Here is a 14,026-nt window from a genome sequence, read left to right on the forward strand (position 1 = left end):
TATTATAAACTGTTTTTAAACTTCTAAAGTAAAGCTTATCTCATGACAGGAAGTTAATTAACTTTTGAGTTAAAACATTTAATTGCTGGTCCACTTCCACTATTTCCATTCTGGTCACAATTTCCCTCTTGTTTAAATTATTTTTTTCTTTATTTATGGAAAAGTATTTATGATCCTTCTTTCATGGGACTGGAGCAATTGTATTTGGAAAAACATGATCAGAGGCAATGGACTGGTCTGCCATTATCTAGCCAGTTTTTTTTTTTTGTTTTGTTTTTTTTTTTTGTGAAATGTCCCTAAAACAATAATATAAGCATGCAGTTGTACGTGTCTCTATCCACATTTTTGTACCTCACTGGTGCAATGGAGTAAAAACAAAATAATGTAAGTTCATTGTCACTGAATTTCGCAAAAGAATTTAAAATACAAAAATGCACTTAAAATAAATTGCATCTTTACACCTACTATGGCAAAAATGGGAAATTATTTGGGGAAACTCATACAATACCATGAAAACATTAGACGGGGGTTGCCCAGGAAACCACCGTCGTCATGGAGACTGCATCACAAGGCGGAACTTGCTGAACGTTCTGCCTCCTTTCATCCACGCTGTATGTCATCACTGCAGCACATGACCACAAACACATTAGTCTGTGCTTATTTATTTATTTTAACCCAGTCTTCTTTTTCGCGCGATTTAAAGTGCTATTAACAGGGAGAACCACGATCTCTTAATTTCTGTTTTTATTCAATATAGGTTATATAAGTATTTCTGAATGAAAATACAGCTTTTAATTAACAATAAGCATTTTCCCTCTTCACCTCTAAACAAGGCGGCAGAGTCCAACACGTGGACAGCTTCTGATATTAGATATAACCTAAACAGACATTCGGCTACATATATTACCATAATATATTAACATTTCTGGACAACGGAACTGGTCTTTCCACGAAGCACGACACGCTGTTTTTTTTATGGACTGGCAGGAGTAAATGCTACACGTGTATCCCAACACGGACAACACTGCAATTATAACACCAAGATATGTAGGCATCGTGTGGCGTTGTACACTAAAATATATCTGTTTTAACAACACACTTCTTACTTTGCCAGCGGCTTATAAAGAGAATGTACAGTCAGTTAGATCTCTTAGGCCCATTAAGGTTTGTTAAAACGGACATCTACAGCGTTCAGCCACAGATATGGACTGACACATCACGACTGGCATTAACATCAACATTACAAGAATAGAGCTAACATTTCTTTATGGTTCATAAATGATCCCCTTTACACGTCTGTGAAGATCTTTTTGATGTTCACGCAGTTCTGATTGGTCTCTGTTGTAAAGTTTGGCTGCTTGAACGCACTATTAATGCCTTCTACAATAACCATGTACTCTGATTTGCTGAGGGAAGAGGAGCTGCACGACTTTCTCTGCTCGTCGGAGGGGAGGTGCTCGAAGCTGCCCGTGTTAAGGTACTGCTGGTGCTCCTCTCCGTCCGTCTCCCGGTGGTAAAAGTAGTTGAAATTCGATACAATCACTGGCACGGGTAAGGCAATAGTCAACACGCCCGCTATTGCGCAAAGCGACCCCACTATTTTGCCACCAATAGTGACCGGATGCATGTCCCCGTATCCGACTGTGGTCATTGTGACAACTGCCCACCAGAACGCGTCTGGAATGCTGGTGAAGCTCGACGTGGGGTCGTCTGCTTCTGCAAAGTAAACAGCGCTGGAGAAGAGGATGACTCCGATGAAGAGAAAAAAGATGAGCAAGCCCAGTTCCCTCATGCTGGCTTTGAGCGTCTGTCCCAAAATCTGGAGTCCCTTAGAGTGTCGTGAGAGCTTAAAAATGCGAAAGACTCTTACCAGTCTGATCACCCTCAGGATTGCGAGGGACATCGCCTGCTGACCGCCGTTTGTTTGGCTCTCGGCCAGCTCTGTCCCGAGAGTGATAAAGTAAGGAATTATGGCGACAATGTCAATGATATTCATGATGTTTTTGGAGAAAGTGGTTTTGCTGGGGCAGGCAAAAAACCTGACCAGTAACTCAAAAGAGAACCATATAATACACAGTGTTTCTATGACAAAGAATGGGTCTGTGAAGGGGTTTGGCACATTTGGAGCAGTGCCATTCACTGTGGGTGCCACTGTGGATATGTCTTTTTCATCCCGAAATTCAGGCAGAGTCTCCATGCAGAAAATAACGATTGAAATTAGGATCACAAGCACTGAAACGATGGCTATTCCCCTTGCAGGTCCAGAGCTTTCAGGATACTCAAACAAAAGCCAAAGCTGCTTTTGGAAATCATTTTTGGGCAGTACACGCTCCTCCTCCTTAATAAACCCTTCATCCTCACGGAATTTCTCCATGGCCTCCTCCCCAAGCTGGTAAAACCGAATCTCCTCTGAGAAAACATCAATGGGGACGTTAACAGGTCTCCGAATGCGCCCTCCTGACTGGTAGTAATACAAGATAGCATCAAAGCTGGGTCTGTTTCTGTCGAAGAAGTACTCATTCCTGAGTGGGTCAAAGTAGCGCATCCTTTTCCTCGGGTCCCCGAGCAGCGTGTTTGGAAACTGGTTGAAAGTTTTGAGTTGCGTCTCGAAGCGTAAACCCGAGATGTTGATGACCACCCTCTCGCAGCATCCCTGCCGGCTGCGCTCATATCGATCCACAGCCAGGTGAGGCGCCGAGAGCACGGCCGACTCCTCCAGCATGTTTTCCACCGTCATGACGTCCCTCTGCACCTCTCCATAACCCCCCTTCTCAACCGCGATCGTGCCGTTGTGTTCGGCTGAAGAAGGCGACTGGACAGCGCTGGGAGTGTGATCGTCCATACAGGTGTTTTTTTTTTCTTTTTTTCTTTTTGTTTGGAAAGGCAGAGTGCGCCGCGTCACTCCCAGCCAAAGCTCACAGCTTTGGAGAGCTGAAGCGGACGCCACTTACATGCCTCCTAACCATCAACAGTCTCTGCGAATTCACAGGGTGAAGCGCAGCACTCCCTTCTGCTTTTCCCCTCTTTTCCAACACACCAACACCCGCCCACGGCGCGCATATGTCTGACATACGTCCACCACCCGCCCAATCGGAAATTAACTTGACACTTAAGGCTGAGCAGTAACCCTTCTGTCTTATTCATACTGGGTTCATAAAAAGTTCGTTTTTAAATAATCCACATGGTGTCTTTGTCACTTTGCGTGGGATTGACATGTTAAAGCAAGCTGAGCTATTTTTTTTCTTTTTGTTTTATTTGATTGTTTTCTGTCAAAAACTCAAACGCCTGCTGTTTCATGACAAAGAAACATAGCAACACGAATGTGTTGTCATGTTTCACAATAAAATCTAAAGTCTGTTTTGACAAACTGATGTCGTGTTTGTGTTAGAAAACCAAGGAAATCTGATCAAATTTTTTTATGAATCAAATGAAAACAAAGTTTCCACAAAAGCCAAAGTGTTTGTCTTTCAGCATGTATAATAGCCTCCCAGCATTTATTTTGTTTCGCTTGTTGTTGAGGGGGTGTTGCTCTCCATGGTGCTGAAAACAAACCCACACCCGCCTGTAAATCAATTCGCGCTGCTGTAAGTGGAACTGTGGGCTCAGCGCATGCCTGTGGTCTAAACGTGACACCCGCTACATTTCTAAAGCAGCGGCAAACAAGAAAATACGTCACATCATTTCAACTCAAAAAGAAAATAGCAAAAACACTCGACACTCGTGTGTTCTGCCCCAAAGAAGCATGAAAAGTGAGCGCTTCAGTGAAAATGTATGATTTACAGAGAGCATCTTCATCAAGAGAGTTTCTCAGTAGTTTCATGCACTCAAGAATGCAGATTGTGGTCTATTGTGATTTGATTGGATACATTTAATAATCTCTTCTCTCCTAATTTAACCATATCCAGTACTTGATGAACATAAATGTGCCTGTCTATGGACCATTAATATGAATACATGGCGTGTAAAATCTTTAGCTTCCATCTTAATAAAACATTGTGGAGCTAAATAATCCAAAACAATTTTATTCCAGTGTATAAAATCAAGTATAATCTTGACCTAAAAAATTAAAAGATCAATTTTTAGAATTCTATAGAATGCTAACACGCCTGCGGCCTTTTGTTGTCAAATTTCCACAATAAACCTCAATGTATTTTATCTAGATTTTATATGGAAGACAAACAAAATTAGGACAAATTCATGAAGTTCAAGGAACTTGATTCATGATTTTCAAAATTGTTCATAAATAAAAATCTGAAAAACTGTGCTTCAATTATGTATGCAGCTTCTATACCCAATAAATGAAAGCTATCACCTTCAGAATGTGCTCAACTGCTATACTAGACACCACCTGTTTGTAATTTAATTCGACTGAATAAGGAGAGAAGTAATGTAAGAAGCATCCAGCACACCCGTGGTACTTCTTGAGAAGTATAAGAGCACAACTCAAGTGAGAAAATCCATTGACAAAAAAGTAATTCATGTAAATGTGGCCTTTATCGAAGAGTTAAAAGAAGATATGCTGTGATACGCTGTTAAAGGAAAGCCACAGTCAGTTTTTTTTTTGTTTTTTTTTACTTTTGCCCTAAATCAAGGGTAATGCTCAAAAAGACTCCACAAGAGGCTGCAAAATACTTGAAACTGGGATAAAAGTTTCTCTTCCAACAGGACAACTAGCTTAAACATAGATCTACAACTTCAGTGGAGATGTGTCAGTAAAAACACATTCATCTTTTAACGCCCAAAGTCAAGATCTAAATCAAATTAAAGACTTTACTGTTGCTGTTTACAAATGCACTCCCATCAATTTGATTGATCTTGAGCTGTGATAAAAAATAAAAATAAAAACTTTATTTTTCCCAGATACACAAAGCCAGTTGAGAAGTAGCTGCTTCTGTAAAAGCAGAAAAAAGCTGGTTCGGGTTATAATGTAGGTCCATACATATATCAGGTTCTCTCCAATTCACAAGGTTGGGCTGCTTTGTTTTGGCACACCACATAAAATCCCACTAAAATATAATAATGTCTGTGGCTGTAATGTAACAAAAACATTCAGTGAATGCCAGTACTTTATGATAATTTAACAACTTTCAACAACTTTGTACTTATCTGTGCAAATAGTGGAATATGATCAGGTAAAACAATATACAACACAGAGTTGTTACAAATATTAAATGGAGTTATAGATGTAGAATAAATGTGGGATAAATGAAAAGCATGAACTCATACATCACCAACTCGTAAGAGAAAGAAACACGTAGCGATTGATGAATATCGTTATCACTGCATTTTCATCACATTTAAGAATCATTGTTATCAGGAGCAGGCAATGCAAAAATAGGCTTTTGCACCACTTCACACTGTAATAACTTTTCCCTTTTCACCACTGTGTCTGTGTATTATCATGGAAGTGACAAACAGAACTGCCTTTTTCTGAGCCTATTTTTAAATAGTGATTCCCCCTCCATCTCTCTTCATGATAAACAGTGTTTGCACTCCAGTTTTGTCTCTGTCTTGTCTCCGCACTGCAACCCGACAGTGAGGTGACCTTTCTGTGCTCAGTTAGATCTTGTAGATCTTTTGCTATTAGCCACACAGACCTAAACTCCGCCTCTTCCCAATTCATTCTCATTAATGATACTGCAACATCTAAAGGGCATTTTGTACCACATAATCTTGATGCAGTCCCCCCCAAACAGTTGAATTAGTTTACAGAGTAAAGCTGGTAATTTTTCTTTCCATTATCAAAAAATACATTGAAGTACAAACATTTTTACTACTGTTATAAAAAAGTTCATAACTTTTAAGGGTAGAAAAATAGATGTGCTAAAAGTTTGTTTTCACTAGTTTTCAATTTGTCATTTGTTAATTAGATGTGCTTTAAAATTATTTTTTAAAATGATGTTCATATGAACTATCTCAGTCTCTAAAATAAGTACAGTTAGTGCAACAGCTTGTAGTTTTGGAAAGTTTACAGGTTTCCTATGTAATAAAAAAAAATAAATTGCAAACCAAATTAAGGTCCCTGCAACATCTTTAGTAATACAAATGAAACATTGCAGGCATAGTTTGTAGAAGGAAATAAATTATATCAACTTTCTTTACAAACTGATTCATACTAGCTTGTATAACAATTTATTTTCTTTCTACATAATTATTAATCATGCTCCCTGTTTTTTAACGTATTGATTTGAGTCAACATCAAACCCTGTTGATAGACACCTCAGACTGTGCCTGTTATCTTCAGATTTACAAAGAATATTCTTTAGGCAGGAATAAACTGTTTACAAGACACATATAGATAAGTATAGTGTAGATTAAAGTCGTTGTTCCCAAGGATTTGATGATGCTTAATGTGATCCCTGTCAAGACAAATTCACTCATTATCACTCATCATTCGCTGAGTGATAATGGCACATAAATCAAATTCAGTTATTTAGAAATAAGACTTGCAGTGAGGGAATAGTGCCACTACAAACAACCTCTGCGTGGTTGCAAATCAGTGTGCATGGAAAGTTTTGTCTGGGCTCTCATCACCATGGCAACAAAACATCAAGTGTTTTGTAAAAAGAAAAGGAGTTCAATTGAAGAAGTTATATAATGTCCAGACCAACTCGTGCAGCAGTAAGAAGACTGGAAACAATTTTTCACGTTCCTGCTGAGATATGAACATGTTACGCATCAAGAATAAAAAGATGATTTGTGAGTGTGTGTCTGCGTGTATTTGTGTTTGCGTGTTTTGGCTCCAAGGACTCAAATCAAAACCAGAAGAATTGGCTCGACAAGAAAGAACAGATATTAAAGCGAAGACCTTGGACAAGGTAGACACTTTTATTTTATAACAACTCACATTTGAGTGTGTCTGGCTGTGCACTCTTTCTCTTTTATTCCCATGTTCTTTAGCTGAATTCACTTTTTAAACATAATAGTTGAGATTACTGAGTTTCAAACGACCTTCCATCATATAAGAAGTGTGCTTTAACCTGTTGGAAGAATCCAATCTGAATGTCTGAAAAGATATTTGGAGAAAATTGTGTTTTGATTTCTCTGTAAGATGAACCTAAAAATGACAGGTCAATAAAAACAAGCAACAATAATCTCCTTAATGTTTCTATATGAAACAAATAAGACAAAGAGAATAAACAAAAAAGGACAACACAAAAATACCTTCTGACCTTGTGGACTCATGGTTATGTCCAGTCTCACATGCATTCATTAATTCTTAATAGCATTCTTATTACACAAGGTCATTTATTCTGTTTTCCCATTAATTTGCAGATTATTTAACTCTAGAAAAAACAGACCAAATACTTGTCCAAACCTCTGGAGCCAAATGCTGCAAAAGATTGACTTTTTATCAGTCTGGGATGTTAAAGAATGACCTACTAAACCTGTGAAGCTGTAATTTTTACTAACATTACAAATGGCATTGTGTCTCTGGTCTGAAAGGGGGTGAGGTCTTTTGAAAAAAATAATCCCCTGCAAATGATCTGAACTGTAAGTTTCATTCTTCAGCCCTATAGATTGTGTCAAAGAAAAGGAAGACAGTTTCCATCTGCAGTGACAGAGGCTGCACTTCTCTTAAACTAATGAGCCACTGTTTTTTTTTTGTTTGTTTTGTTTTGTTTTGTTTTTTTTATTTTCTGACTTCTGGGTTTGGCTTACAGGCAAATACTGGTGGATCAATAAAGCTGGATAGAGAAACCAGCACCTATCGATCAGCTGTGCATTGGCTGTGTTTCCTGCCAATGCAGAATCATTACAGTCTCACACTGTCCATTCTCAGCGCTGTCAGTGGTCAAAAGGAAAGCCAAGGTTATAAATAATGCAGCAACATTTCTCTGGAAGCCCAGATCCACCTTGTAAAAGGTGGGATTAAAGGAACGTTTTAAACTCTAATCTCTGCACCAGAAAGAAATTGTAATTTAATGCATTTAAAAACTTTATGTTATAATCAGTTCTATGAAAGAAAAGGAAACAAAAATTTTGCATGATAGAGTATTTCTCCAACATTTTTTCTTCACCAAAATTGCAACCATTGCACAAGATTTATTGTATAAATGTTCTTTTCCCCCCAATTCCACGGTGACTAAAAGAAATGTGTAATTTCATACGTATACCTCAGAGAACAAGAAGGTATAAATTACCAGAAAAGTGGCAATACATATATGGTCAACCTTAAAAACTAAATGCTATTATCTAAGCATTTTAAGTCACTGTTTTAATTGTTTAATTTCCACAAATCAATTTGTTTGAAGGGATTCACACATTTTTCCCAGAGATGGTTATTACATACAGGGTGCAGGTGATAACTATAGTAAATCAATAAGAAAGTAATTCCAAAATCATCATAGCTAAGCTTTACCACCGACTTTGTCATGTGTGTTGCATAATATAGGGATTTTTTATTGCTTTAAAAGATTTTGGTTGCTGAAAAAGAAATGCATAATTAGAAATAATGCAAAAATTGAACATGCACCAAGTCATCACTTACTTCAGCACTTATTCTGAGACCAAAATATAATTGCATCTATTTCTTAAAATATAACTTTTATGTTATTTCAGAAATCTATTCCATATGGAGAAACATGGATCACAAACATAATAAGTAGTTGTGCCATCCTTGTACAATGTACAAATGTTCTCTATTCTGTGCAGAGTTGTTTTTAATTGTTTTTAGACTGTTTTTAGTCTGTTTAAGGTCACAACAAGAACAAGTCAATTGAATTTAAGTTAAATCATTTTTGTAATGAATAACCTAAGTTTGATTGAGCTTGTGGAAACAAATGGATGGCCACACACTCTTTTTTATCAATTTTTAGACAGAGAGCTGAATTTATGTTTCTGGCATTTTCAGACTGTCATCCAAGTCCTAAGGTATGATGTTCACTTTCTGAATTGTACACCAACTACAATCAGACACTGTCCTTCCAAAGACTTTCACTTTTGAAATATTTTCTGAAATCACATTGCTTACAATCAAATTGTAATTTTGTGAAATGTGAATATTTTGTGATACCTGGTTTATTAACTTATGTATGCTGATTTAAGCAAGAATATTTCAAGTTGCTAAATGAACACGTAAAGAAAAGAGACATTCTGTGTAAATTACCTGAAACATTTTTAATTTGATGTCAGACTGGCTGAATTTGTTTTGGTGAAAGAACATGTTCTAAAATAGTTCATTGTGATAAATGGTGGAAATGTTCTGTGCACTGAGGCTAAGATTTTAGATCTGACATGCTGTTTGCTTTAGTAAGTTTGTCTTATCACCAAGGAAAGGCAAGAAGCTGCTGTGAAAGTGATGAATAAAATAAGTTTGACTTTTATAAAAGACAGCAAGGAAATAAAACTCTGCTTTTAATCACCTCTGAAATGTATTTTACACCATGGGATGGGATGAAGTAAGCGTCTTTATCCCATGCAAGTGAAATGTTTGTACTGAATCTAAATCCCTTGCATGCCGAATAATAAGTAACTTATTATCATGATGTGACCTTTAACATTGACTGTGTCAAATATGAATTTTTATCAAGATGCGACTCAATGTTTACACTGGATTCAGAGTTCTTAGCAAAGAAAACACACATGCCATCCAGAATGAAACAGAATGTCATACAAGTATAAAGAAATATTGCACTAGATGTGGCATGAGACATGATCAATGTGCTGCTACTAATCCGTACAGCATCCTTGTAATGAAATGTGAAGGTCATAAGCATGGAGGAGGCCATATGTTGATGAAGAGGTCCAGGGTTCTGGATTAGAGATCCCTGGAGAGAACACACTCCCTGGCGTTGGCATGATATGCTGTCAGGTATTGGTGAAAATTTGTACAAGGACACCATTCATTCACCTTTGCATTAGAGGTTTATTTTTTCCATAGCTACTTCCAGACCACTTTAAAGTGGCTCTCAAAAGTGTGCACAGTGTTGTTGTTAGTAAGATTTTTCTGAGCTAGAAAAAAGGAGGCTTTGATAAATCAGTTGATTTTTTCCCCACATATAATGTAACATGCAATTAAAATAAATGCTTTGTTGAAACACACTTGAAACCTGAGATAATGTTCAGCTGTCTCAATAGGACTTGCTATAGATTTCAAGCCAATTACAAAGGATCAAAAGGATCTCTTTGTAGAAAGGTATCAATCAGGAGAAGACCACAAAAAAATCAGAAATCTATGTACACCATGGCCCAGTGAAGGTAATCACCTATAAGTGGAAATAATTAAGAAAACAGGAAAAAACTACAGATTGTGAGACTGAAACTGAAACTGGTATGGGAAGTCGACATCAGCAATGAAAGAGCTGCAAGAATTTCTGCTAAGTTGGTTGTGAATGTGATCTACATGTGACATGTGTTCTTGATAGCCTGGAGAGAGACAGTTATTTTCTCAGGTCATTTTTTGAAAACTAGACATGTTTTTAACTTCAAGTTGTATCTTGCTGTTGGGTATTTGGTATGTATGGTGTTTTATTATCACCAAATAATAAAAGATCATGCCTTCAATGAAGGTGTCATGTGAGGTTACAGTTCTTCAAGTCAAGTTAAAGTCAAGAGGAATAAAGATATGAATAGTGACAAATCTACCCAAAACTTTAAATTTTCTGTGAGGAAGCTAAAAAGGAGTTTTATTTTATTTTTTTTATCTTAATTTAGTTCAACAATGGCACATGCAAAGTGAAGAGAAAACTGCAGCCTTCATGAAATTTTTCCCTCCAGCTCTTCTGTCCATACCTTTCTCAAATATCTTGTGTTAAGAACTAATAACTTAACACGCACACACACACACACACACACACACGCACACGCACACACATATATATTTTTTATTTTTCATTAGTTACCATTTTTATGACCTTTTACATAAAACATCCTCCTGAGTTTTTTTCTTCTGCAAATTATCAAGCTTGCACCTCCATGCAGATGCCAGTGTGAGAGACGTCTTTGAAGTGTGAGCCACAGTTTGCAAGAAGCAGATGGGCTGACGAATGTAACTCTTGACTGCTTCTGTATGTGCATCAGGCTGCCAAATCGCAGCAAGCGATGGCAGAAAGGCTCATGTGGGAATGTGACACACAGCAGCAGAAAAGTCACCAGAATGCAGACAAGTGAGATATTGGTTGAAATACCAAATCACAACAAAACAACACCAGACATATGTTTTTCTTTTTACTTTTGTCTAAACTGAATATGAAAAGAAATTACATTTGTTAGAACAATGTAATCCCTGAGAGGTACAACGACTATTTCTGGAAACTCACATGCTTAGCTGTGAAGCATATGCACAAGGATTTGCTTAGCTATGATTATTAATAATGACATTATTTTAATCTACACAATGCATGTCATTAAAGCTGATTTTGCATATTTCTCAAAGCTGATTCCATCAAACTTGATAACTCACAATACTAACAGCTACTTTTAAGAAGCCTCATAGCATCTTTGCTACTTACCACAGAAATCAAGACTGGAAAATTATTTTAAATCTTCATTCCCTTTTTAACAATTGTTGCATTGAAAAAAACCTTATGAAAGCTGAGTACCTGACTAACTACAATTATTCATTTTCATTTGAATTTCCCAAGATCCCATTTTTACATTTTATGATAACAACAAAAAGCTATTGATACTGTCACAGAGTTTTTTTTTTTTTAAATAAAACATTTGCAGCATGATCCACTTCTGCCAAGAAAATTACTTAGTTTATTGCTACACTTTGATGATGTTCAGTCTGTCTCCATGAAGTTTTACTCACCTCAACTTGCTTAATGCTTGATGTGAAATGCTTATCCTAGCATCACTGTATTGATTCAAGAACAGGAGAAGACTTTTTAACATAAGTTTTCTGGTGGCTTTACAGTGATTACAAAGAAACTTACCATTTTTAAGTCTAATTAATCATATAAAGGTTATATGTGTTTTTAGAAAAATGGAACTTTGTGATCTAGACACAGAGCCATGCATAAATCTACAGAACAGTCTGCAGTCTTACCTTCAACACAACAATTGATACTTGAGGTAAAGATAAGACGGTGTAGAAGAAGAAAGCATGTCAATATACATTGTTACATTTATAGATATTTTTTATAACTTCTTTCATCATGTTTTAATTAATATGTTGTAGATAAAACAAATTGTACCTAGTTTTTAGAAACCATGTTTGTTAAATTTTGCTATGTTAATGTCTTAACACTTGTACACTCTGCAGTGTTTGACTAAGCGCTGTACACAGCATATAGTCAAGTCTAACTAATTTCAGTGAGCAGACAGATGGTGACATTGCTTTGATGGTATTTAGACACGCCTTGTAGTAACTATGGCAACTCCTGTTAAAAAAAGGAGGGGATTCCTACTCTTCTGTGATGCAATGGGAATTTAGTCACTCTGTACATTACTGAGAAACACTGAGATTAAATCTCACTGTTAGTAGCTCAATACATATGGACTAAGAATGCTTCAACATGTAATTTACATAGAGGAACAATACATGCATAAAGTAAAGCTTTTTCATGTGCAAAGGTAAGGAGATATGCAAAGCATGACTACTTTCTTGGTTTGAGCATTTGCTGTGGGAAATATCGGCACCCCTATATGTTTTAAGTAGGTCACTCAGAAGCGATACAGAAAAGTAACAACAGATTTGTCACCATATCTAAGTTAAACACAAATAACCTCCCTTTCATTAATGAGGATGAACTGTCTGTTAGAAATGTTTTCCAATCAAATACTCGTTCAGAGACCCCAGAAGACGAGACTCTTATTATTTTCCTGCTGCTTGATTTACTGCCTCTGATTCAAGACATTGACAGAAACATCAATTATTCCAACCTGAAACCTGCTGTGAAATGAGAGAGGGGTGGATACATTTTATTTCTCCCAGGGAAAAGGGCATTTACTAACGGACATTTTATCACCTCCTGAGATTCACAGAAACTAACTGTTAGCCAGATTGACTACTGAATCACAGATTCATAGATCATACATCGGTGTGCACTACTTCTGTGAACATTGTCTTTCTTCACTTTCATGTTTTACAACAAACTGTCAGTAAGATAAGCACTTTCAAATGCCTTCTTACTGAAAGGTGCTACACAAATTTGATTGATTGATTGATTGATTGATTGATTGATTGATTGATTGATTGAAAAGGGGAATGCAAACAACAGGAGTGCTAAATTAGAAAATTCAGCCCATAAAATAATTATATCTATCCATCTGCTTTTCCTCATTCTCTCCTAAGCATCAATTAGCGTTTCATTCTATGAATTTAACAAAAAATACCAATTTCTACAAATATTGAAAAATGGTGCTTTAACATTTTATTGGATGGATTCTCCAGTAAATTGGTACCATATTTCTCACAAAACTTAGATACTGTATATCACTATAGTTCTATCAGTTTTTCACACCACAAAAATTCCTTTTCATTGTGATTTTTAACTTCACTTTTAACTGTTGTCATTTGGGATGACAGAATAGTCATCCCATATGACTGATGTGATACTTTGTGAACCTAACCATTTAATTATCTGGATATTATATCAACCAGTTAATCAAAGGAAAGACACAAATACACACAGCATAGAACATCCACTGTTCTCTGGTGAAATGGAGGAGTATTGGAGTGGCTCAGTGTTAGTTCGGTCTTTCGCTTGAACAAATGTTCCTCTAACATCCATTACTGCTGACTTGGAAGAGTATCAGAAATGTGAAGGGCGTACATTTCTTTTATTCATCATTAGTTAGAGCTCTTAGCTGCAATAAAAAGAAACACTGAAACAGGCTTAAGACACGTTAAACTTTTTCTTATCGGGAGATCCAAATTAAAGTAAAAACACCATGAACATCCAAAGGGAAAAGTTACACCTGGGAGTCATTAAAAAACCTTAACTTACTTTTTTGTTTGCTGGAAATTTTTGGTTTGCCTCACAGAAAAGTGTTCTGGTTTTAATTACTTTATTGTATGAGTTTTGTACCTTTTTTACTACCTTTCAGATACTCTGGCTTCCTTCCACTATTCAAAAAC

At 36.6% G+C, this 14,026-nt stretch overlaps 1 protein-coding gene across 1 annotated transcript; it reads right to left on the reverse strand.

Moving 5' to 3' along the window:
* Positions 1–1,288: 1,288 nt before the first annotated feature.
* On the reverse strand, positions 1,289–3,667 carry kcna3a (potassium voltage-gated channel, shaker-related subfamily, member 3a). The gene has a single exon (XM_014992374.2). The coding sequence runs from the start codon at positions 2,840–2,842 to the stop codon at positions 1,289–1,291; it is 1,554 nt and encodes a 517-aa protein (XP_014847860.2). The 5' UTR covers positions 2,843–3,667.
* Positions 3,668–14,026: the final 10,359 nt, after the last annotated feature.

Source organism: Poecilia mexicana, unplaced genomic scaffold (genome assembly GCF_051168715.1).
Source record: "Poecilia mexicana isolate PSO_F unplaced genomic scaffold, ASM5116871v1 scaffold_5, whole genome shotgun sequence".
In the NCBI taxonomy this organism is placed as follows: domain Eukaryota; kingdom Metazoa; phylum Chordata; class Actinopteri; order Cyprinodontiformes; family Poeciliidae; genus Poecilia; species Poecilia mexicana.